This window comes from Haplochromis burtoni, unplaced genomic scaffold, assembly GCF_018398535.1.
Source record: "Haplochromis burtoni strain Fernald_Lab_line unplaced genomic scaffold, NCSU_Asbu1 Contig_229, whole genome shotgun sequence".
Classification (NCBI taxonomy): domain Eukaryota; kingdom Metazoa; phylum Chordata; class Actinopteri; order Cichliformes; family Cichlidae; genus Haplochromis; species Haplochromis burtoni.
The window spans coordinates 643,015-667,583 of record NW_024582590.1 but is presented as its reverse complement, the minus strand read 5'-3'; the positions used below and the strand labels follow the sequence as shown (position 1 = coordinate 667,583).

The 24,569-nt window shown below is 42.6% G+C and overlaps 2 protein-coding genes across 4 annotated transcripts in view; one reads left to right on the top strand and one right to left on the bottom strand.

The window, feature by feature from the left end:
• The window catches only part of LOC102294110 (c-Maf inducing protein), a 42,458-nt gene extending 31,623 nt beyond the window's left edge, over nucleotides 1-10,835 (top strand). For both annotated transcript variants that reach the window (XM_014338463.2, XM_042226809.1), the window contains 10 exons: nucleotides 1,781-1,807; nucleotides 1,901-1,949; nucleotides 2,081-2,188; nucleotides 2,285-2,401; nucleotides 3,431-3,571; nucleotides 4,914-4,961; nucleotides 5,053-5,199; nucleotides 5,303-5,408; nucleotides 5,500-5,570; nucleotides 6,832-10,835. In XM_014338463.2, the coding sequence (XP_014193949.1) occupies nucleotides 1,781-1,807; nucleotides 1,901-1,949; nucleotides 2,081-2,188; nucleotides 2,285-2,401; nucleotides 3,431-3,571; nucleotides 4,914-4,961; nucleotides 5,053-5,199; nucleotides 5,303-5,408; nucleotides 5,500-5,570; nucleotides 6,832-6,885 (868 nt within the window). In that variant the 3' untranslated portion in view covers nucleotides 6,886-10,835. The remainder of the gene's footprint in view (nucleotides 1-1,780; nucleotides 1,808-1,900; nucleotides 1,950-2,080; nucleotides 2,189-2,284; nucleotides 2,402-3,430; nucleotides 3,572-4,913; nucleotides 4,962-5,052; nucleotides 5,200-5,302; nucleotides 5,409-5,499; nucleotides 5,571-6,831) is intronic.
• Nucleotides 10,836-11,726: 891 nt separating this feature from the next.
• plcg2 (phospholipase C, gamma 2) overlaps nucleotides 11,727-24,569 on the bottom strand; it is a 44,567-nt gene continuing 31,724 nt past the window's right edge. For both annotated transcript variants that reach the window (XM_042226807.1, XM_042226806.1), the window contains exons 19-33: nucleotides 23,969-24,091; nucleotides 23,499-23,679; nucleotides 22,807-22,875; nucleotides 22,604-22,713; nucleotides 20,095-20,191; nucleotides 19,922-19,994; nucleotides 19,524-19,696; nucleotides 18,484-18,586; nucleotides 15,832-16,035; nucleotides 14,815-14,954; nucleotides 14,567-14,675; nucleotides 13,922-14,086; nucleotides 13,072-13,160; nucleotides 12,824-12,987; nucleotides 11,727-12,396 (exon numbers count right to left, since the gene is read on the bottom strand). In XM_042226807.1, the coding sequence (XP_042082741.1) occupies nucleotides 12,354-12,396; nucleotides 12,824-12,987; nucleotides 13,072-13,160; nucleotides 13,922-14,086; nucleotides 14,567-14,675; nucleotides 14,815-14,954; nucleotides 15,832-16,035; nucleotides 18,484-18,586; nucleotides 19,524-19,696; nucleotides 19,922-19,994; nucleotides 20,095-20,191; nucleotides 22,604-22,713; nucleotides 22,807-22,875; nucleotides 23,499-23,679; nucleotides 23,969-24,091 (1,843 nt within the window). In that variant the 3' untranslated portion in view covers nucleotides 11,727-12,353. The remainder of the gene's footprint in view (nucleotides 12,397-12,823; nucleotides 12,988-13,071; nucleotides 13,161-13,921; nucleotides 14,087-14,566; nucleotides 14,676-14,814; nucleotides 14,955-15,831; nucleotides 16,036-18,483; nucleotides 18,587-19,523; nucleotides 19,697-19,921; nucleotides 19,995-20,094; nucleotides 20,192-22,603; nucleotides 22,714-22,806; nucleotides 22,876-23,498; nucleotides 23,680-23,968; nucleotides 24,092-24,569) is intronic.

Genomic DNA, 24,569 nt, shown 5'->3' with positions numbered 1-24,569 from the left:
ATGAATAATGCCACGAACAAAGAGGGTTTTTTAATAGCTATATGAAGTATTTTTAAATAATACTTTTAAATGATATTTGAACTGCTTCACTGTGGGATCTTCTTGCTGTGTTTTCAGTCGTGCTCCCACCGTTTCAAAACGTCTGGAAACACCACGATCTGCCAGCCAAAGCTTCTGTGATAGGCAAACGAAGCAACGGAAGCTGTTTGGTTAACCGGTGACGCTTCTTTCCACTCGACACTTTTCAGTGACCAGCATCGAAATTCTTTACTGCTAGCCAAAACATGTTTTGTGAGGTCACAGCGACCTTTATCTTTGACCGCCAAGATCGAATCGTTCATCCTTGAGCCAAGTGAATGTTTGTGGCAGTCTGGCAGTCTCAGACATGACTTAGATGAGAACGAAACATTCTCTGTGAAATCTGTTGAATAAGGTGGAAACGGGATGTTTTATGCTGTAAAAACTAACAAATATGTAAACACGAGCTTGTTATTGTGCACCAGCTAATTATAGTCATGGCTACAAGAAAAGACTGTCAGTTGTAAGGATTTATGTATCAGGACATCAGATGCACTTGATTAAGGCTCCATTAAAGCAGAGGCATTGGCAGTTTGCAGTTCTGGAGCAGTCAGGTGTGTGTTAACGTAACGCCAAGGAGGAAAGGCATCATCTTAGAGGAGCAACAGCTGCTGTGCATCAATCTCAGAAAGGTTATAAGGCCGTTTCCAAACAATCTGTAATCCATTGTTGTACAGTGAGAAAGATTCATGACAAAAAATCCAAGGCAATCTTCAAAGGTTAAGATAAAAGGTTAAAATACAGTTAATTGAATAAGTAGGGCTTCTTTGGAAGGCCTGCAGGAGAACGCCTCTTCTCTCTGAAGAACATGGCAGCATAGCTCAGGCTTGCAAAGCTCCATTGCAGAAAATGATTACATTACTACATTACTAAAGCATTTGAATTAGATTTTGTTTAATACATGCTGGCACAGTGTAACATGTCAGGTTTTCTTGGATGTACTTTCCTAATTTTAAGACCCGTTAAGGATTAGATCATTTATTAAGTGTCAATATGTAAAAATCTTCCAATAGAAAGTTTGTGCTTTCTTTTTACTGTGCTGGTATATTTACAGTGACGCACTGATGAGCACCAACATGGTTTTTCCTAGAAAAATGGCCCTCCGTGTCTTCCCTGTACTTTCCACCCATGGTTGCATTGTTATGACAACAGTGGGGGGGACGTTCAGTAGCTATGCTCCATCTTTTACAGATGGTCTCTGGTTGTCATTGGCTCCTCACAAGAATCTGATCCACTCTGCAGATCAGAACCTGTGGCCTATTTTTATAGAGGAAACGAGTGCGAAGTACACACAGAGTCAAGTAATTCATTCATGACTTTCTGTGCAGTTGTGCATTGTAACAAAAATGCACAGTTGTCCCAGAATCCCTGGATTCATCTCCCAGCTCACCAGGGTGTCTCGGCACCCCATTTGGGAATCGCTGATAACAAACAGTTCATAGAAGTCATGCGTACAAGTGCAGGGAAAGTCCTAATGAGCTCTGCACTCCCTCTGCATGTGGACCGTATCCACCAACACAAAGTAACACCATGCCTCTGTGTCAGCAGCTTTACATCACCGTTAGAGAAAGCGCAGACGTGATGTCAGCTTCCAGAAAGGCACGGATGTGCCATAAAGATCAGCTCTGAGTCACGCTGCATGTAAAAATGCGTTCCTGTATTTAAGGCTGTAACACCTCACATATCTCTGTCTTCTCTGCAGGGCTCTTGCACATGCCAAATTCACAAAGTAAGTAACCGAGACGTGCTCCTGATAAATGAGGTGAACTCGAGCTTTCAAACAAACTGACCTTTGTGTCTTGATATTTCTGTCTCTAAACAGGGAGCTGAAATATGTCATTCAGAGGTTTGCAGAGGACCCTCGGCAGGAGGTGTGTGTGTGTGTGTGTGTGTGTGTGTGTGCGTGCGTGCGTGCGTGCGTGCGTGCGTGTGTGTGTGTGTTCAGGTTGATCTCTGCTTTAAGCCTAAGAAAGGAGAGTCACCCTGTATGTGTGCTTTCCAGGTCCACTCCTGCCTGCTCAGCGTGCGTTCAGGGAAAGATGGCTGGTTCCAGCTCTACAGTCCAGGAGGCGTGGCCTGTGATGACGACGGAGAGCTCTTTGCCAGTATGGTGAGTGTATGAACACACATGCGCACACGTAAGCATCGACACAGTCATGCTGAACTGTAACGTGACCCACCTCCTGCTCTTCCTTCTATCCTCCAGGTTCATATCCTGATGGGCTCCTGCTATAAGACCAAGAAGTTCCTCCTCTCTCTGGCTGAAAATAAGCTGGGCCCCTGCATGCTGCTGGCCCTCCGTGGAAACCAAACCATGGTGGAGGTGGATGATCTTTCTACCTTATAACCATGAATTATGTCCTGCTCTCCTAAATATATACACATTTTGCAGTTGTGTGTCTTTTTGTGGATTCTTTGGGTCACTGTGGGGTGTTTCTACACTGCTCCGTGGTTGTTTTTATTCTAACCTTTTTGGTCTTATCGCATCACATCTCTGTAATTTATCACTTCCTGGTTGTACGTTTTCACATTTTGGTCATCCTGCTCATGTCTCTGTCTCTTGGTGGACACTTTTGACCACATTTCTGAGGCCATTTTTTATCTCTTTGTTTTTGTTTGTGGTCATTTAGTGTCACCGCAGTAGTTTGTGTACAGATTTTATTTTAGTCTTTATCACTTTATAGATTTTCTGCATCACATTTGGTTTGTTGCTCCTCAGCCTCACTTTCCGGTCGTTTCCTCACTCTAGTAACTTTTTTTTGGCCACACTGTGGCCATATCTGTCTCACTTTTAAGTCACTTTACCTCTTTATGTGGATGTTTCCAGTCTCGTTTTAATCATTTCTTCTTTTAAATTTTTAAAGTTGTCTTGTTTTTGTTCATTTCTCCACATCTCGCTTTCTGATCATTTCATTATTTTGGACATTTTGACTCTTTGCGGTTGTTTTGCATGGCATTTTGGTCATTTTATTCTCACCTTAGTCTCTGTTTAGTCCACCCATGTGCAGTTTGGGAGTTTATTATTACTATCTGGCATGGCTGTAGCTCAGGAGGTAGTTTAGGTCATTGACTAATTGGTGGTTCGATCACTGGCTGCTCCAGTCCGCATGCCAAAGTATCCTTGGACAACATGCTGGATGCCAAGCTGCTCTAAAAGGATTAATTGGAGGGTGAATGTGAGTCTTAGACATAGAAAAAAGTACTTGTGTGAATTTGTGAATGAGTCAGGTTGAGGTGATTAAGAGTAGAAAATCCATTTACCAACACTGGGCTGCACTACGTGTTGGTTTCATCACATGTTCTGGTGTTTCAGTATATCAGCAGCTTTAACGTGTGCATGACATGTTTCCAGATCCTGTGTCTGATGCTGGAGTACAACATCATTGAAAATAAAGACACCCAGCTGCAGATCATCTCCACCCTGGAGAGCACCCAGGTGGGGCTCCGCATGTACGAGCAGCTCTGCGACCGACAGAGAGAGCTCAAAGAGCTGGTGAGTTCCAACTCCACCTCTCACTCCCATTATTTAGTAGGAGCGCCGAGGCCTGCAGCCGCTGCTGCCGGCGCACGGAAAAATAAAGTCACCAGCTTCTCATTACTGCAAATTCATGTGTCGTCAGTAACGCATGTGACCTGGCTGTAGATAATTGTCAGTCTGCAATTCTAACACACTGGTGATGGTTGTTGACAGTCTGAGAGGTCATGCACACATTGGGGACAAACGGAAGACATAAGGTGCATTTACACGCATCCACATGTCAAATATTATGTGTATGAACACGTTTGGATATAAAATCCTGCCGTTTACTCTAAAAATCTTTGGAGGTTGTAGTTTTTTCCTTCCTTCAGAGCAGCAGCAGAGACGGGTGTTAGGAGAACCTGATGATGATAATGATGATAGCTAGAATCTGCAGAAAATACATGCATGTGAAACTGCCAGTGTGCTTACAATGTATGGTTGTCACACACTTTTCAAATTCACAGTAAAGTTTAGACTCTTGTACTCTTCTCCAATTATAAAAGTTTGTGTTTTTTAGTATATATTTGATATGAATGTCACTACATTTCCTGAGACGATTTACACAACACACATTTTATATTTAAAAATCTGAAAAAGACGGCATGTTATGGAAGCAAAGCAGTCTAAATCTGTAAAATTAACAACTTTATATAAAAAAGCGTCTGCTTGTTACTGCTGCCATAGTTCTGTTAAAATAAGCGATAAAACAACACATTTATCTAATATTTGCTTGACATACGTCATTTACGCCGATATGTAGACTCCATTTATTTGCAATTCAAATAAACATGTCTATATTCCATAACTTATCTCGCCTCCTATTTAAAAGGCCTTCCCAGTAACCAGCTGTTTTCTTTATCACACCAATACAGCGGTACACCGTTATCTCTCAATAAAGTCGAAATGCAGTGTTACATAATTGAATAAAATGGATGTAAAGAGAGTTTGTGAGTGAAGGAGAGAGAATAGAGCTAAAACAAAATGCCGTTTAAGATTAAAACGTAATAATCTGTCTCCCAATTGATGACGCAGAACTGAATTTCATCAGCAGGTCATTACTGTGCAGGCCAAAATCTTGCCCCAGAAACACCACGTTTATGTTTTGTAGGAGAATAAGTTTTTATCAGTGGTTCTAACTGAAGCAGGATGGGAAGCATTTTTAAAGCATCTTATTACTGAAATTAAACACGAGGTGATCATAGACGTGCCTCAGTGGGAAACGCCTGCAGCTGCTCACACGTGCCATCTACTGTTAGCAACGATTCCTGCAAGGCCTCAAGCTCAGACGCCATCTTTCTTTCTATTTTCTCCTCAGCAAAGAAAAGGAGGCCCTACCCGGCTGACTCTGCCCTCCAAGTCCACGGTGAGATCACACTGCTGACACAGACACCGTCTTAGAAAAGAAGCAAAACTCTTGATTTGACTCTTACAATAACCTGTCATCACCTCTCTAGGATGCGGACCTGGCCCGCCTGCTCAGTTCAGGTTCTTTTGGGAACTTGGAGAACCTGAGCCTGGCTTTCACCAATGTCACCAGTGCCTGTGCTGAGCAGCTCATCAAGCTGCCTTCACTCAAACAGCTCAACCTCTGGTCCACACAGGTAAACGGACCCAACACAAACAGCTGCACAAGGAAATCATGACTGTCTATGAGTCTACAGATGCCTAACAGCTGCGCTTTCCTTGCTTTGTTCCATGCTTCAGTTTGGGGATGCAGGACTGAGGTTGTTATCCGAGCATCTGGCCTGCCTTCAGGTTCTGAACCTGTGTGAGACTCCCGTCACTGATGCTGGTCTCCTGGCGCTCAGTTGTAAGACATCTTGCATAGGAAGCATTTTTATGACACGGTGAATGTCCTTGATAGTGTGTGTGTCAACTCTAAGTGCAAATGTCTGTTTCAGCCATGAAGAGTCTGTGCAGCCTGAACATGAACAGCACCAAGCTCACAGCAGACACATACGAGGACCTCAAGGTAATTCCGTCAGTGTTAAAGGTTCTTTAAAGGTTCCTGCTGTTCTGTTTCTGTGTGGCACCTAATGCTAAATGAATGGAAAAAAGCATGCCTCGGGACCTTTATCGCTTTGAAGAGAGGTCTTATATCTGATGTCTACACAGATAAATTTTGAATGGACTGATAGATGCATATATATATTTTTTGTATTAATACAGTGAAAATAAATGGTTTTGACAAAGCCACCAACACCTGACCCCACGATGGCTAAACTGTGCTTCACTGACAGCTAAAGTCAATTTGATCATTTAACATTAAGCTGCACAATCCCTCGAGGCGGTCGAGGCAGTATGGTCACATAATAAAACTGAATCTGAGGAATATTTTGATTTTGATTCTTGGCTGAGCTTTTTAACCAGCTGCTTAAAGCTCTGCTTTTCCACTATGTAACTGCACCAGAAATTTCCATCCACTGTTTATTCTTCCTCTCACATGGAGTGCAGCTAGCGAGCAATAACGACGCTCGGAGGGGTCATTTGTTTACTTTTGGGCAGCACATCAGCAGCTGCTAGCATCTCCTCCTTGTGTGCCTCCATAGCCTGGCTGTACTCAGCAGTGTGTTTTTGTCACCAGTGGTGAAACGAGTTGTTTTCACCTTTAGTAGGAACAGTTTTCTTGCCAGTGATTGTGATGCCGTGAAGGGTGTTTAGGTAGCTTAGCGTTTACGTGGCTCTCGCTCTTAGACATGTCTGGGCTTGCGTTGTTGTTGTGCATGCTAAGGAGCTTAAACACAGCTTTGTCGATGTTGCTGGCTCACCTTTATCACTGGGACTAATGCTAAAATATTGACAAACAGTAGTTGTTAAAATAGTTGGTGTACTACTTCCTGTTTCCGTGTTTCACAGCTCTCTGAGCTCAGCTGCACTTATCGCCATTAAAGACTGCTCTCTGCTGGTGTTTTTCATGCAACACATCAGTGCATCTGCATCAGTTGTTTGGTGCTTTAGTTAGTTATTGTATACCCTCCACTGAATCTTTAAGCACAGTTATGAATGAAATCCCTCCCTGAGCCTGGTCCTGCTGGAGGTTTCTTCCTGTTAAAAGGGAGTTTTTCCTTCCCACTATTGTCAAGTGCTTGCTCATAGGAGGGTCGTTTGATTGTTGGGGTTTTTTCTTTATTATTGGGCCTTTATCTCATAATTTAAAGCGCCTGTTTGAATTTGTTGCTGTTTAAATAAAACTGATCTCAACTGAAGTGTATATTGTTTGTGTTCCTCTCCAGGCCAAACTGCCTAACCTGAAGGATGTTGATGTTCGGTACACTGAAGCATGGTGATTGGCCAAGCTTTCAGCAGCCCCTTTACATGCCGAGACACACACAAGCACGATCACACACCAACTCACACATTACATCGACGCCATCATTACACCAGGAACCCTAACATCACCCGGCCTGAGGATCACCCCGTCTGATTAGACGCTTGCTATGAGGAGGAGCCGTCACCAGTTTCATCACCGATCCCACAAAGTGACACCGTCACCGGGAAGGAACTTTGTGAAACTCATCGCTCCTCTTACCTCGAAGGCCCTTGTTGTTTTTTTGGTTTTTTTACAAACGACATCAGAGAACGAGAGGACCCGATGTACTGAAATACTGGAACCCTGCTCTCTCTGTCCTTACCCTTTGCCCCGTCCTTTCATACGTAGTCTCTCAGTTTTCATAATCACTCTTTTTTTTTTTTTCCCTCTCTGCGTGTGCACCTCATAATGAAATCCAGAATCGAGGAAGGCTCCACCTCCCCGGAGCCTCTCGCTGGCGTTTGCCCCTCATGGAACGAAGGCCGGACGCAGCAGCTCGCCTTCCAGTTCGTCTTTGATCCGATCCACGATGTAGCTCTCCCGACGGACGCGGTCAACTGTTATCGAGTCCTCGCTCTCTCTTTGCTGTCAGTTTTCGGGATCAAATTCCGGCCTTTTCCAATCTTTCACTGGGAAAATGAGGTGCTACCTCAGAGAAAAGAAGACTGTGCCTACTCCTCATGTACAACTCGCGAAAAGGAGAAAAAGAAAACAAAAACGGTTTTTATCAACTTGAATTAACATATTTTTCCAGACATCTGTGCTTTCATATATTGTGTCTTTCTATAGAAAACATAAGGAGATGCCCACCTCCCTCCCCATCACCTCCCCAACGATGACATTTTGGGAGCTCTGCAGGAATGTCAAGGGTGATGACAATATTTGGTCCTTTTTAAATTGCCTTCAGTGTGCGTGCTGAAGCTCTCCTGTTTCTATTTAATAGGACAGTTGTGTAGCAGTAGCTGGGTGGTCTGGGACTGACTGATATTTATAAGTTGTCTTTAAAACCTCTGACACATTGTCTTTCCTGGATTTCGTTGGGAGGTATCAAAGTACACAGCTTTTTGGGGTTTTTTGCATCGCATTATCCAAGAAGCCCTGGCAGGTCGCCGCCGCACATGGACGTCCGTGTACCAAAGCCGCGGTGGCAAACTTCAGAGTGGACTTCTGAAATCGGACCTGTTTGAACCAGACCCATCACCAGCTGAGAGTTGTATATTTTCATATCCCCCTCTCGTTTTTGGTCCCCGCTGTGCAGGTGCTTTGGGATGCTTTTGAAGCAAAGAACTCGCCAAACGTCTTTCCTCTGCTTTGTTTTTTTTTTTTTTTGAGGCAAACCTGAGCGTGGTGTCGCCCCCCTGACGCCGTTTGCCTCTCCGACCCCCTTTTCTGAGCGGAGGAGTCGCAGTGCCTCTAGCGGATGAGTCACTTGTCTTTTTACCTGTCCCACGACCTGTTTTGAATCACTCTGCTGTATTTATATTACGCCATATCACGTGGATGACATTTTAGGCTAATTCTTATCAGAGGATGGGACAAAATTCTTGTACATATTCGATCACAATAAGGGACGAGTAATCGGGGAGGGTGGGGCACCTTCTATTTGCCTGTGTACATTCCCTCAAAGTGTTGCCTGTTTGTTGTGGCAGCGTTTCATACGATGTGGTAACTGCCCTGACACACTGCAAGTCTGTCAGGATCTATTCTCCCCGTGTGCGTGTGGTTTGGGCGGATTTGTCTTGGAAACTCAAGGCAAGCGCAACTGCATCCATCCATTTTATTTATTCGTGTCGACCTGGGCAACGCTCCAGATGCTTGTTGAATCAGAGGACAGGACGCCGTCCGCTACGAAGCGCTTTGTTTCCTATTTATTGGGTGCCACGACAGGTTTCTGTTTGGCCTGTAGGTGCGGTTTGTGTACGGCCATCTTCGGGTCTAGCTTTAGGACATCGTGCTTTTTTTCATATCCTGTATGATGTACATATGAGTGTATATAGTCGTCTCCTTCCTTTCTCTCTTTGAACCATTTTTGAATCCTCGCCCTTCTTCATCTCCTCTCTGTTTTTCTCTCAGCCTCCTTTTCTTCGGCAGGCTGTTGTTGCCTTCATCTTAATGTGTGTGGTTGTTTTTGTTTTGTTTTTCTTCTTTTCACACAAAGTGCTCTGTACTCTAAAAAAACTGTTTTCAATGTGTGTTATATTTTATGTTTCTCTCATTCGATCACTTTAATCAAACATTTGTTTCCGGTGTTTTTGTTGTTTAAGGTTTTTTGCACGTAAATGTTGCCGCGTCATCGAATATGTTTTTTCGTTATTTTGTAATTTTTGTTTTGTAAAAATACCATAAAGGGTTTGATCACTATCTCACCAGGCTGAGGACTGAAATGGAGAGATCCCATCCGGCTGTTTTGTGATTGGTCGTAGCCAGGATCTACCCACGAGCCTGCTGTTTGAGGCAGTTAAAGCTTTATTCATGTTGATTTTCTAAAACAGCCAATGACACTTGGCGCCTTTGGACTGAAGCCGAGATTTAATCATTTAAACGATGGCCATTTTTTATATCACGAGTCGTATCGTATGTGGATCACGCTGACTGTGATCATATTAAATAAAGTTGGTGATTCCACACATCAGTGACCCGATGATTCAGTCTGATTTTACTGCAGTTGTTTTTATCCCCGATGGTTTTGAAGGATGAACGGTTTGACTCTATTTTAAGAGTGACGTGAAGAATCCTGATACCAATATCATGTTTATCTGGTTGACGTGAAGCCACAGCCATCGGCTGCTTAGCTCAGCGTATCAGGAGAAATGCTTACCTTGACTTTATCGAAAGGTAAAATAGTCCTTCCAATACTCATAATCCACGAGTTTTTTTTCTGGTCTAGGGTCTTTATGATGTCATGCTGGAGGAGGGAGGAGCTAAAACAGACTAGAAGGGTTTTCTCGCACTGCTTCCAAGGCACACAAAGGACGGGGGAAGAAGTCTAAATGGATCAGAACTCCAGCTACGCTATTATTTTAAGCATCCTTGTTGCTAGACCAGTGTGCTTGTGGCCTTTATGGGGGTTGTTACAGGGTGTACGACTAATGCTATTAAAATAAGATAAAGCAGAAAAACAAACATCACCCGGTGGTCTCCAGGTTGTGATGCAGCTTTTAGGCTACAAGCAACCTGCAACACAACACTGAGCTTCAGTGCAGCGTAGCATCTTTTTCCTCCAGAGACTGTACTAGTAGGGAAACTGGCTGAGGTAACGAGCTTGGCTGTAGCTTCACCCTTAATCCCAGAGGTAATTCATCAAACTTGGCGTGAAAGCAGATGAGCCCATTTCCCACAGTGGGCTGTTTTGGGCCACGTTGACTTGTCCAAACTGTGAGCCTGGGGTCCAGCATGTTGAGATGATTATGTTTCTCTCTCTTTTTTTTTAAGTGTTACTATAGAACATGTGCTGGTTGAAAAGTACCGTCTCCTGTTCGGCCATGTCTCCTGTTTCCTGTGGAGCTCGCTGAGCTTTCCTCCCCGTTCATCTGTCACCTTTTTTTAATAAAAAAAACATTTTTTTGTAAAGTTTCTACCACACCTGCGTCATGTACAGCTGTGCTCGAGTCTTAACCATTGTTATGGAAGGAACAGGGTCAGACAAACCTGACAGACTGAAAAAAATGCAACTACTTCAACTTTGTTTCCCATTCCTTGTAGTAAAATCATTTTGTTGGCAGCTGGAAAAGGGGCGCCCATCATGTTTCTCTCTCTTTTTCAGTCTTTCGGTCGCATTGATCTGCTTCTCCTGCCGAGTTATTATTATTATTGCTGCTGCTGCTGCTCTGTGGCTGTTGTAATAAAAATACAAAAGATCTTCAACAGGAAAATAACAACTATGATGTGAAATAATTTCAATCAAAAATAAATTGTCTGTGAATATGTTATCAACCAGGTGTGTTTTTTCTTTTCTTCATGTTATTATATCAGTGTAATGGGGGAAAAACATGAAGCTTTAGCTGTTAGTGAGAAAACAGAAGAAACAAATGGTTTTGCAGGTGAAGGACACGTTTCCCTCATCTTTTTGGACAGTTTCTTCTCATTTAGCTGGAGTCAGAGTCACTGCTGCTTGCATGAGATGATACCTGGACCCCACAGGTTTGCCAGAAGGCCATTTATTCTTCTCTGGTATATCTCTTCAGCCTTTTTCTCAGCGCTTGCAGCCTTTGTTTGGTAGCATCTAGAGCCTGTGTTATGGACAGCTTGCTGTACCTCATTTTGACACCCTTCTGCAACTCGCATCAACATCTTTCCAGCCTTTGTCTCCCTCTGCTTGCATCCTTGATCTTATACCCAAGTGGTTGTAGAGCAGTAGTGGTTTCAGTGATGCTGGTAGTGGAGATGGAGCACAGGGCAGTGTTGCAAACATCTCCTGTGTTGAGACGAGCTGGGGACTCGTTCTCTGTCTCGAGTCCAGCCACACTCTTCATGCTCAGTAGATGCATCTGTCATTGGTTTAGCTGCACTGCTCTTGTCTACCAGGGTTACAGGCTCATTACTTCCATATTGCTCCATGCTGTACTTCAGCCTATGAGTCTTCAGAGAAGCTGGAGATCCACAGGCTGAAGTATATTCCTTTATGGAATATGTTTTGTTAAAAATTGTAAGTGAGCAAACTTACAGGTAATTATTTCCCCAGTGTTTGATGGAGGACTTGCTCTTTTGTTCGAGGCCTCTCTACGCTCCTCGCTTCAAGCGTTTGGCCTACTGCTGTCCCTGCAGCCTACTTTAAAATGCGGTGGAGCAGAAAACAATGCAATAAATACAGATAAAGAATGTCGTTCACCAAGCATACTTTATTGACTCGATTCATGAGGAAGTCAGAGGAATTCTGGGACAGCTATAACCACAATCTGCCTTCATATTAAATAGAGGAAACACTCACTGCATGAGATTACAGATCGGATTTCCATATCAAACAAACATTGTGAAGAAAAACGTCACACTGGTGAAACTGCACAGCAAAAAAACCACAAAAACCACATTCAAAATGACTAAAATGAATTAAACACAAGCTCCCTGGCAGCAGAACAGCCACTGCAGTGAAATCGTCATTATTTCAGACTCCGCTCTTTAATGAAAAATAAATACCATCAGTGTAACACGATGCAGTTTGATAACAGACTGAATGCAAACATATCAAGCACAACGCTGGCTACTTGGACCGTTGTAACGGCCTCTTACATTTCCTCCAGCAATTCCATATTTCAAAAACTCCAAAACGTTAGAAACTGTTTTTTCCAATCTTAAATAAATAGAAAACCATTCGGGATACTGGAATGCTGCCATCTTCGGTGGAAAGATGGCAAAAAAAAAAAAAGCTCTTCCAGATCACAGCTCCCATAGCAAACATTGATACTAGATTTGAAGCCTGCTGCTCACACAGGTTAGACAAATGAGTCCTCAGGAGTAAAATTTACTGTTGTTTATCTTCTTTTCCTTTGACCTGGAGAGAAAGACGGACAGATTGAGAGCAGAGAGTAACAAGTATCACAAATTAGTATATGTACATATCGCAGTATATGTACATATCGCAGTATATGTACATATCGCAGTATGCACCATGAAATGCAAATTAGATAATCCACCAAAAAGCTGTTTTATGGATGGAATTTCCTAATCAGTTTATTCTGAGCTCGCCACTGAAATTTGGAAGCTGTGGCAGCCTAAGGACCTCAACTGAAGTGAAGCAGGCCATCCACTGACGGCAATGAAATTAGTCTGATAGATAGGCGGGATGTTAGCGGCAGCAAAATCAACCAAAATATCACTAAGCTTGGCAAAAGACCCGAAGACGACAGCAGCGGACGAACGGGGTCCTTTCCGTGAACAGACTGTCGCTGCTAGAGTATTCCTGCACTTTTCAGACTTACCTTGGATTTTCACCAGTGCTGCCCTTCCTCATGAGGTTGTTGGTGGGCTGAGCCAGGGAGGATCGCTGAAGGTTGCTGTGTGTGTCGTACAGGAAGGGTTCGCCCAGCTCTGCCTGCTTCTTCTTCAGCTGGCTGGAAGACGAGTACAGCTCCTCCTCCGCTTTCTGAACGATACGTGCGAGTCAGGAGATCACAGAAATCCCGCCACAGTGACATAAACCTCGATGCGCTCCTGGTGCGTTACTCACCCCGGCCTGCTGCACACTGATGTAGACCAGAAGAGAAGCTAGCTCCAAGTCTTCACTGTAGCCGTTCTTCAGAGGGACAGAGCGGTAACCTGTGGAAGCAAACCCGAAACAGTTCATTTCCTTCATTTATTCACATCACCTTGATTTGTGTTATAACCTGATTCATTCGTGTTCATTTCGACTTTTAAAATCCCTTTTAAAAATTACATTTTTTTAATCTTAATTAAGCAGTAACGATGGACCTAGTTTAGTTTTTACAGAAATACAAAAAAACCGTTGTTTTCAACGTGACTGTGTGAGTTGTGTTCCCTCTAAACTTAAAAGGTCTTAAAATGAGTCACAACCTAATTTCACTTCCAAATGAGGCCACTTCAGTGTGCGGTGTCAGTCTTTTGTGGAATTTCAAAATACTAAAGCCCGCTAAAATTAGATATTACAGCTGCGTCACACTCAGAGTGGAAACTCCCCGATTACGAAGAATCTAAAAGTTTACATTAAAGTTTGGCCAGGATACAAGAGACATGAGCTAGCCACTGTCTAACATTACTTAAATATCAAATGATTCAGGATTGTTTCACCTCTTTCATTATTTCTAATTTGAGAAGTGGAGTGTCTCTTCTTATTAAAATATGAGCCCCATACAAAAAGTTAATACAGCAAAAGTGAGCACACCTGTGAGAAAACTGGTGAACGAGGAAATTAACTTGAGCTCCACATGATATAGTTCTCAGGTGAAAGTATTCTCAGTGTGCATTAAATCTTGCTTCTAAGTAACATCCAGTTCATGCAATAATGATAACGAGCACTACCTGAGAGTGACGTAACAGAAGCTGCGTGTATGAATTCCCACCTGAGCGAAGGCCTTTCACAGGGAACGTGGCCTGAGCTAGAAAGTTGGGGTCTGAGAACATGTCCTCCTCGTTGACGATGAAGCGCAGGAAGGTGAGTTCAGGCTCATACACACTCAAGACTATGCGCTCTGAGCCTTTCCACACTGGGTTCAGACCATTGTCACCTGCAGGGGGCAGAAACGTGCAAAGATTTAACCTCAAGCCTCAAGTCCCCATTAAATTAAAAGTCCCCAGAACCTCAAGCTGAAAAGAATAAAAGTTCCCGCAGAATTGCAGCTAAGGCCGAAGCTGCTCGAGCGCTGACTATTTTAAGGTTTTTCATTATTATTATATTTTGTGATGGACGACCTCTCCCGGGTCGTCCCGCCTTTTGCCCTGTGAGAGGTGGGACAGGCTCCAACCCCCCACGTCCCACAATTTTTCCACTGTGAGATCGAAAGCCCCACAAAGACGAGGCAAATCTCAGTGTTGATATAGATACACAACAAACACAACCTTATTACAATTTTACCATCGATCTTCTTTCAAATCTCTAATTCCTGCAGAAAGCGTTGAAACAACGAACACAAGCTACATTTTTAATAGTTAGAGAAAAACTAGATGAAACAGAGGAAAATAGAAAGGTTGCTGGAGAATCTCCTTACGATAGACGATGGTCTTGTACTTCTCCTCTGTGTGCCCGCACAGCTCGATCTCCACAAATGGACTGGCAATGCTGCGGCCTGGCTTCGGAAGGTGTCTGGCACCAATCACCTGCAAGGGACGAACACAACTGCTCTTATTCTCTGCACACCATCAGGCCCAAAGTGCATTTTTGTACATAAGTGGACCCTGAACGTGACTCATAATCATGACAGAGGCACAGAGAGTGTGTGTGCGTGTGGCGGCACACCTTGACCACAATTTTGTATTTGACTTCCTTCTTGTCCTGATGAGGGTCGTAGCTATCCATACGCATGAACTCCGGCTGCAGCACGTAGCCCGTTTGTCCGTTCAGACTGAAGAGGGCGTTGTTCAGCTGCATGTATTTATCTGGGTGGACACAAGAACCTGAATAACTTCACAGTGTCACTTCTCCTTCAGGCAAATCCTGATAATTTTCTAACAGGTAGACTCGACAGTGTAACCTGTGTTATTTTTTCAGCTGGAGTAGACAGATATCCCCCAAAGACATGACAGACAACATAAAGAGGGCAGTTTGACTTTAGCTTTAGTGCAGAGTGATGCACTGGCAACCCATCAGCATATCTTTAAATATCAGGACATAATAAAATGACCTGGTCCTCAGCAGGTCTTAAAATGAGGTAAATGTAACTTTAAATGAATCCCAACACGTGACACGTTGCACTGTGCCATTATTTATTGAACAAAAACTAAGACAAGGTGCTGACGTAACGTGTGAAAAACTTTGAACTCCACCATGAACGCCTTTCATGTATTCAATGTACAGATAGTGTATTTTCTCTTTACTGTGACTGTAACTAAGCTCAAAAGACAAAGACATAGTGTCTCTAAACACATAATATATGGGTTTATAAAGCTATTCATAGCCAAAATACTACATATAAGTGGAGTAATATACTGAAATAAGCTTTCAGATACTACAAATAGAAGATTTCTTGTATTAATGGGATGTTAAATCCTCTATTATTTCCCATTTTCACACTTTTATTTCCTCAGACTTATTTATTTCTGCATTTTCATGTCCTTTCATGTGTCGATCCTCGTGTTGCTCAACCTACAGGCGGAGGTTTATTCTAAATTTATAAGTATATTCTGTCACAAATATTTTAGCGTGTTTTTGTACTTTGCTTCACTTGAATGTTTTCTTGTCATAAGAAAATAAATATAAAGCCCTCAAAACTGTCTCCTTTGTCCTCCGCCGTGTGATAAATGAGCACTGCTGTACCTGCTGTTTGGAAGTTGAGAGCCACCATGTGACAGCCGAGGGCCCACATCGGGTAAGGGTCGTAGTTTGAGGACTCGACGCGCTGGCCTTTCGGGTAGATGCGACTCAGAGCTTTGCGGTTGTACTGCAGGAAGTCTTTGGTGCGGCTCTTCCCTGGAAGCTTGTTCTCCACGAAGGAGCGGACCTCCTTGTAGCTGTAACTGTCTGCAGAGCAGGAGAGAGGGGAGGAGTTCAGTGGTTCAGCCACCTCACCTTCGCTGCTTGCTAAGAGAGGGAGCTGACATTTAGTTAAAGCGAGCTAAACAAATGAACTGGATTTATTTCAGAGGGATGGTTGTTTGGGGACTAGACTGTGAAAGGATGCATGTCTAAACTGCATCTAAACCCCATCCTCTCACACATTGTCACTCAGACAGTCAGAAATATTATAATTCTGATCATTTATCAGCACAAATCCATATTTTTAGATCTTTGTATAAAAACAAAGCTGACAGTTGTGAGACTTTATCAGAGGTGGAAGCATCACAGCAGATGCTTTTGTGTGGAAGTAACTGAGAATAAAACAAAAACATGAAGCAGATTTTCCTGTTCTGGCTTTTTATAGCAGATAACCTTAAATATTCTGCAGTAGATCAAAAACAGAAGAAAACCATGAATCAACATATGAACATTACCTGATGCTGCTGAAGTGAAGCAGAGCAAAGTTACAGAGGTTTTATTAGAGACACGGCTGAGAGCAGTTTGGCATCATTTGTAAAAGTTAACATTTCTGGTCTTGAAGTACACAGAGACAGAAAGAGCTGCACAGGAAGTGTGATTTTATCGTGGTGGAAGCAAAAGTGCCAAAGTAAGAAGGAATAAATGATGTTGTTTATCAAACGAGAAGCATAGTTTTGATCTTCTTTTGCTGCTGGTTCAGTCAATTTTGATCAGAGAGTGACAAAAACCGCAACTGCACACTTTGTGTTTGCACAGTCTCAAGAACATCAGGCGAGTTAGTCCGCTGCCATATAAAAACTGTAATGGCCCTCGATTACTCGTCGATGTGCAATGCTGCTGAATAAGAGGAGCCAGAGAGCTGTCTCAGGCTGCTGTGTTAGAATTCACTGTTCGGTGACTTTATTGATCCATTAAAGGTTTTAACTTAACCCAAAACACAGCAGCAAACATTTTCTCTCACTATTGATGTTGATCGGCTCCATAGGAATAAAATTTAACTGAATTTATCTGAACTGGATGTCATGCTCAACAAAAATGAGCAACAAGCACAGAACTTTGAAGCTGGTCCATCAGATACAAATCCTGCTCACAGCAGCACATCTTACTGTTTTCCTTTCAGTAACCACACTCCACATGATAAGTGGTGGTCATCAAACGAGATGAGTGATTGTGGGTTTTGGGGCTCTAACCATGAGTGGCCGTGGCGTTGTTTCATGTGACTGTGCCCACTTCAAATCGGTCTTTTCCTGCTTTTGAAAGTAACACATTTAAAAATGAACCTAAATAGTATCAAATAAATGCTACACACAAGCTTCTTGTAAAACGAGTTTCAGGTACAACGCGATTAAATAAAGGTTTATAGACGCTTTCAGATTTAACCGCGTTTTTCCCCTTCAGATGCTTATTTGGTTTAGAAGCTGATATTGCAGATCTGTTATTTGGAAATGTCACCGAGTCATTCTGAACCTACAGAAATCAATTGTGGTGCGAATGTAGTTTTAGCATCTATTTCCAGATTGAGACAGTGCATCACAGGAAACCGTCTGTCTTTAGATCTTTCCTCTTGGTCACATCCTGTTTGTACAACAACCTGTGGCTGAACACGGCGAGTTTCCTCAGCTCAAATAATTCATTTAAATCAATGTTAGAAACTGTGTAGTTACAGGAGTCACGGACGTGCATTTCAGGATGGGACCAGCTCTTGAGTAAAAGCATCTAAACGCTTTTGTGACTGCAATTATATTTTTAAAATTGTGTCATTGAAAGGAAGTTTAGACGCCAACTAACATAAAAAATAACATCTAAAAGTCAGAAATGAAGAAGAAGGTATCTGCTTATTCATTGAGACACCACAGAGACTGCACCTATAAAAGGTAAAAATGATACCTGATTGAAATTTGGCAGCTGGCCCTGTAAAGGTCACCTCCCTCTGTTTGCCGTGTGTGGCCTACATAACAGGCCCAGCACACCAAACGCAGTAACCCCGATTAGCAGCGGTCAGGCACTTTTACAGTTATGAGCACCCTGTGGCACACCAAAGTCAATCAGTGACATTTACTAAACAGATGAGTTATCAATAAATCCACCGATCAGGACAATGTTGTTGCAAGCTAGACAGTTTGTCATTGCCGGCTTTAAACATGCTTTTTTAATCCTGCAAGGCTGGGTGTGAGTATTTGTGGTTTTATTTGACACTTTGTACAATAACTACGTTGCTTTTATAACTGGAGGTCTGGAGAAAAGCGATTCAAACACAAAGCTTGAATTCATCTTACTGTGACATGGAGTTACAAAGGTAACACCGCATTCACCAATGATTTCGATTCTTAACCTCAGATTAAATAAGTGAGGCAAGGTTTCATTTTAAAGCAGCGTGCAAAAGCTTCAAGCGCAGCCTGTCTGCATTAGACATGTGAGTTGACACGTATTTACCAAAGCGGTCCTTCTCTTTGCTGCGTGGCTGACAGTAGACCACCACCTCCGACATCTCCGTGGCGACCACTGCCTTCTTCTCCACTTCCACCTGTTGTTTCATCTGATATCGGACAGAAAAACAAGTCACTTCCTGTTTGCACTGTAATGTGGACAGAGCACCTATGAATATAGACGCCGATGTGGTTTTGCATCTTGCACTTTGCTTCGGTCAATACACAACCTTCCCGTAAGCTCACACAGATGATGCTCTTTTACATCATTTCTTTGCAGTTATAGTTTCTTCAGTTATTAGTTTTTACATTAATTTTGTATATTTTTAAATGATTTCAAATTACAACAACATTTGTCTTAAATTGCCCTACATCGTATCTGTGGTATCAGATAAGATACCACACGATCCTCTGTGAGCAAGCACTTTGTGACGGTGGGAAAGAAGAACTCTCTTTTAACAGGAAGAGAGCACCAGTAGAACCAGCCCCACTGACTGAACGGAGCATTTTGTGTCTCACTGTAGCAGTTTTTGTCGTTGTAGTTGTTAGTAAGTAACTTTGTATTCACTTGTAGTCACTTTGTATCTCGTTTAAAGTCACATTCACACAAGCCTAGAGAACATTGGATGACACCCCAGTTGCTAGGGACGGGTTGCAGAAGGTTACCTGCTGTTGCCAGGTGATATTGGTTGCAAAGATGCATACACTGCTGCACCAAAGACCTGCTTGTGATTGCTTTGGTCGCGGGCAGATTCCTCCCATCACCAGTGAGATTTGCATTGGTTGGTTTCAGCATTAAAGGCAGAACTTTGGATGCAAACGTTCTGTTTTGTGCTGCAGTTTTTCCAGTTTCACTAACGCTTGGTGGTTAGTTTCCAACTGTTTGCATACAAGTTGATGTCTTCCATGCAATCTACAGGCAACCGTGGCAATCAGCAAGCGACCAAAGTCTGTGGTTGCTGCTGGTTTTGCTGCAACCTCCAGCAATCGCATCCCAACAGGTTTTATGATGCGGGCTCTGCTTCCACAGAAGCATATCGCACTCACCTCTTGCTCCTTGCTGTACTGCTGGTTCGCCGTTCTCTGAATAATGTCCCATGCCACCTTGTACCATTCAAACAGCTCTTCCAGAGAACCTGCAGTCAAGTCAAACTGCAGACTGTCTTCATCCTGGTCCTGCAAGGTCACTGCGTGGGGCTTCCCGTATTTACCATTCTTCACTACAAAAAGGAAGACAGAGAGGCCCAGTGATGTTTTGAGGAATCAGGATTTAGTCGACGTGTATACAAACCCTAACGCAGTAATGACACATTTAGTCCAAACTGAGTTAAAGCCACAGAAAAATGCTCAGGACTGAACTAAACTGGACGACGCTGCTGTGTAATGTATATTAACTGTGCTTTTCCATTGTGACTGTGTGACACACCAAGATAACGAGTACTCACAGTTTTGAATGTTGCATTTGGAGATGTCCACGACGCCCTGACATAGTTCACCTAGTGGGTTATCTTCCATTTCCTGTTTTAGCAGACATCACAAATAGAGGTCGTTTTCAGTCACTTTCCACACAGATACAGTACAGTTGAACTCTGTATAAACTCTGACTTCTAATCTTTACCTGCACTCTGATGACAGGTTCGGTGTTGCTGGACACTGGCTCCACGTAGTTAGCAGGAAAGAATAACTGTAACTTGCCACCGTGGTCTCCTCTGCACCTGTAATGAGCAGAATGAGTCACTTCAGTTCAATTTAGTTTGATTTATATTGCACCAACTCACAACAACAGTCGCCTCAAGGTGCTTTATACTGTGAGGCAAAGAGCTTACAAAACCAGACGACCCCCCTATGAGCAAGCACTTTGGTGACCGTGGGAAGGGGAAAAAAAATCCCTTTTAACAGGAAGAAACCTCCAGCAGACTGAACAAGAAACACTCAGTGCATCACTCAGTGCTGTGCAGCGCAGCAAAGGGAGGATTGAGGGTCACCAGAACCACAAGTAAGCCCGCAGTGTGAGAGGGAAGTGCTCTAATGGAGTGATACGGTACGACGAAGTCTTTAAGATAAGACGGGGCCTGAATATTCAAGACCTTGTATGTGATGAGAAGGATTTTACGTCACTCTGAGACAGGATGGTTCTAATTTTAGAGATACTGTGCAAGTGGAAGAAAGCAGTCCTACATATTTGTTTAATATGTGCATTGAAGGAAATTGGAGAAAGGACAGAACACACTATGGGAAGTACCCTAGCAGCCCGAGTCTACAAGCAAGTCTGCAGTCTTAGAACATTGTGCTCTGTTAAGACAATAAGGTGCTAAGATCTTTAAAATACGATGGGCCCTGATCTTTCAAGCCTTTGTTTGTCAGGAGAAGAATTTTAAGTTCTGCATTCAACAGGGAACCAGTGAAGAAAAGCCAATATAGAAAATATATGGGCTCTATTTTCAGTCCCTGTCAGTATTTTGGAGCAACTAAAGGCTTTTCTGACAACCTTCAAAACAACATGAGAATAAAGGAATTACAGCAGTCCATGTAGCTCATGTGTGACACATAACTTCTGCGAGTGAGGAAGACTCATGAACGCATTGGAATCTGTCAGCTAAACACTATTCAAGCCAGCACAGTACATTTTGATGATGTCTTCTACACTGTGTAATAATCAGTCAGCAGCATCAAATGCTGCACCGAGGACTCAGATCTAACAATAGAAGCACACAGACAAGTCCACTGTCAGAGGCCAGCAGAAGGAGATCGATACTTAAAGATTGGTCTCTAATTACGAGACAGCTGCACCAACAAATGGCTTTCTAATTGTTTTATTACATCCACCCTGAAAGTCCGTTTGTATGTAGTCTGTTAATAAAGTCAAACTAATCAAATTTAAAAGCACTAACGGTAAGACGTGGAGTCTAACAGACTCAGAGTTCATCATTAAAGTTAGTTTAGAGCTCAGTAGGAGAGAAAGAGTCTAAATAATAAAGTTGCTGTACTTAATGATACTTCTGTGTAAGTTGATGTGAAAAGTCCCGTGTTTGCAATTAGCCATGTTTATGTAAGGGTTGCTGAGGGTTTGAAGTAACTGTTAGAATAATTTCATTGGTAAATTCAATCAAAAAACAACCCCCCCCACACACACACACACACACACTATGAGATGAAGGAGAACAACAGCCTGATACCTGCAGGCCTGACAACAGGAGATGTATCACTGCTGTAACAGCTGTAACATTCAGCAGTTTCCTCATTGCTCTGACACACACAACAAAACTATTGACCACACTACACACTAACTACACACTAACTACACACTAACTACACAAGATTTGCGCTAAACGTCGCAAATCTCTCACATCTCAAAACACCGCCGTCACTCCTAAAACTTCCCCCTCCCTAAACATCTAAATGCCATGTTGCCATATCATTTTTTGATTGGTCGACATGGTACATTTTTCCACCAATAGGAAAGGGCAGGGGGAGGGGTTTGGTGTCGTTTTTGCTCTCATGCTTTCGAGCGTTTTCCTTATAAAACGCCGTTTTTACCGTTTCTTCCCACAGTAAATATAACCAACGACAGTATTCAGGAAGGAAACCAAACATATACGAATGTGAATCGCATCATTGGCTGTGGGATAAGGCGGCATCGTTCTAATCCCATACGGGAGCAGCCAGTCACTCACTGACTAACGCTGCAAAACAGAATTGTTAAAGTTTTCATTTTAATTTCAATTCAGGTCAGATTATTTTTGTGCGCAACGCAGATTTTGTGCGCAGAGACCGTGCCAGCAGTGCACAATTGTGCACGCGCGCAGCTTAGAGGGAACATTGGTAACTACCACAAATAGACCAAATGCGCTACAGTGAGACACAAAACATCTAAAACAGACACAGCAAGAAAAAAGCACAAAAAGACAGAAATAAGAAGACACCAAGAAATACACAAACTAGCTAAAAATCAACACACAGTTGTTACATTAAGATACATCAGCAAAGACACAAAGCCACTTCATGTCACTTCTAATTGGAGTCCGATCTCTACTGTGGAGGGCCTTCTCCACATCTGTGTCACTAAATCAGTCCGTGGCCATGCCAACCACATACATGCAAAGACACAAACTTGCGTGTGGACTCACCATCCATCAGCCTCTTTGGACACGTTGTGTATCAAAGCTCCTTGTTGAAAGCTCAGCTCATCTGGCCTCCTCGCCTGGTAGCTGTATAATGCCTTGACAGTATTTTTAGGCTAAAGGAGACAAAGAATTGAGAACGTTAAAGGAACGATAATCAAAGAATACTCGACAACGCACCACATGACCAAATCTGACTGCATACACACCAGCGAGGGCTCGATCTCATTGGGCTCCACATACGTCTTCACATCATATAAAGAGGCACAGTTCTTCTCCTGTGAAACACAGCGCACTGTTAGGAGGATATCATGACCTGACGCTGACCGGAAATGTTCTGTAGTAAACTGTACAGTAAATGTTCTGAGTTTAAAATGATAAACCTTCCTCAGACTGATCACCATCTATTTTGAACACTGAGGAATTTACTGGCTTTGCCACAAACTTTCCTAATTTACAGTCAGAGACGAGCAGGAACTCTACAACTAACATGGCAGTAAATACAATAAGTGATCAAATACTGATTTTTGTTTCTCCTTTTATTTGTGTGTTTTTTTTTATTTAGAAAATTCTATGGTGGCTCAGAGAGGACAAGCACAGTCTCCAGAGTCGCACGCAGTGAGGATGTAACACTGCAGACAAAGATGCAAGGTAATGTGTGTTTCAATCACACAATTCATAAAATACTGCAGAGACATGTTTGCTAACAGCCATTTACTCGTAGCTTGTCACGTCCGCAGCTGTTCCGTTGCATTATTGCAAAAACCAAAGACAGTGAGTTTCCTAGCTGTTAGTGTGTTTGAACTCTTGGGGCTACCATAATTACCCGTTTCTCAAGCACAAATGATTCACTAGTTTCCACAAACTTATTGCAACAGTGGCAGAATCTCTTGAAACTCACTGTGCTGAAGCGGTCGACCAGCTCGGGCGTGACCGGGTAACGTAGCTTAATCTTGCGATACAGCGGCTTCTTCCTAAAGTAGTTGACCAGCTCCACGAGGCTCTCGAACTCCGTAGTGGTGCCCAGCAGATACATGTTGCCCTCCTTCTGGATGCGGCAGTGTTTCACCTTACCGTCACCTCTGAATGACAGAAGTTGATAACAAATAGTTCTGTTTGCAGTACTAAACCCGTTATGCAGATGCTCACGGTGGCAGTGTGTTCTGGCTCTGTCACCCCGATCATCAGATTTAGGTTGGAAAACACATATTTTAGCCCAACTTTGTCACTAATGGATCAGTGTCTGAATTAATGGAAAGCTTTTATGGAGATTACAGTTAGATAATGAGGGGTCATCAACTTTATTTCACCCTTTATGAAATGACACATTTCAGTGGAGACACATTTGTTGAATTTCCTTTAGCACGGTACCTGAATGTGATGGCAAAGGAGTCTGGTTCTCCTTCTCTCTGCCGGATGAGAAAGGCTCCATCTCTGGGAATCCTCATTAGGTAATCCTCTGCCTGACCTCTGCTCAGGTTACTGTAGAACCACCTGCTCCACACAAACACAAGGAGGGTTACACCCTTACACACTCACAACCACTAGCACTTTATATAGCCTCTGTAGGAATTATCCACATATCTCACTTATCTTAACTGCACTACTGTAAATGCTGTACAAATAATCATTCTGTACAATACGATCATTTTAATTCTACAACTGTTTATAACTTGCATAGTTCATATTTCTGTATAGTTTCATATTTAGATCCTGTTCATAGCCTGTACATACTTATAGTGATAGGATATTCATAACATACCTTCATACCGTGTACATTGTAACATACCTATAACAGACCCATTTTTGTAATGAGATATATATCTATATCTATATCTATCTATATCTATATATATAATTGCAGTATATATACATATATATCTATCTATCTATCTCTATCTATCTATATCTATATATATAATTGCAGTATATATACATATATATCTATCTATCTATATATCTATCTATCTAT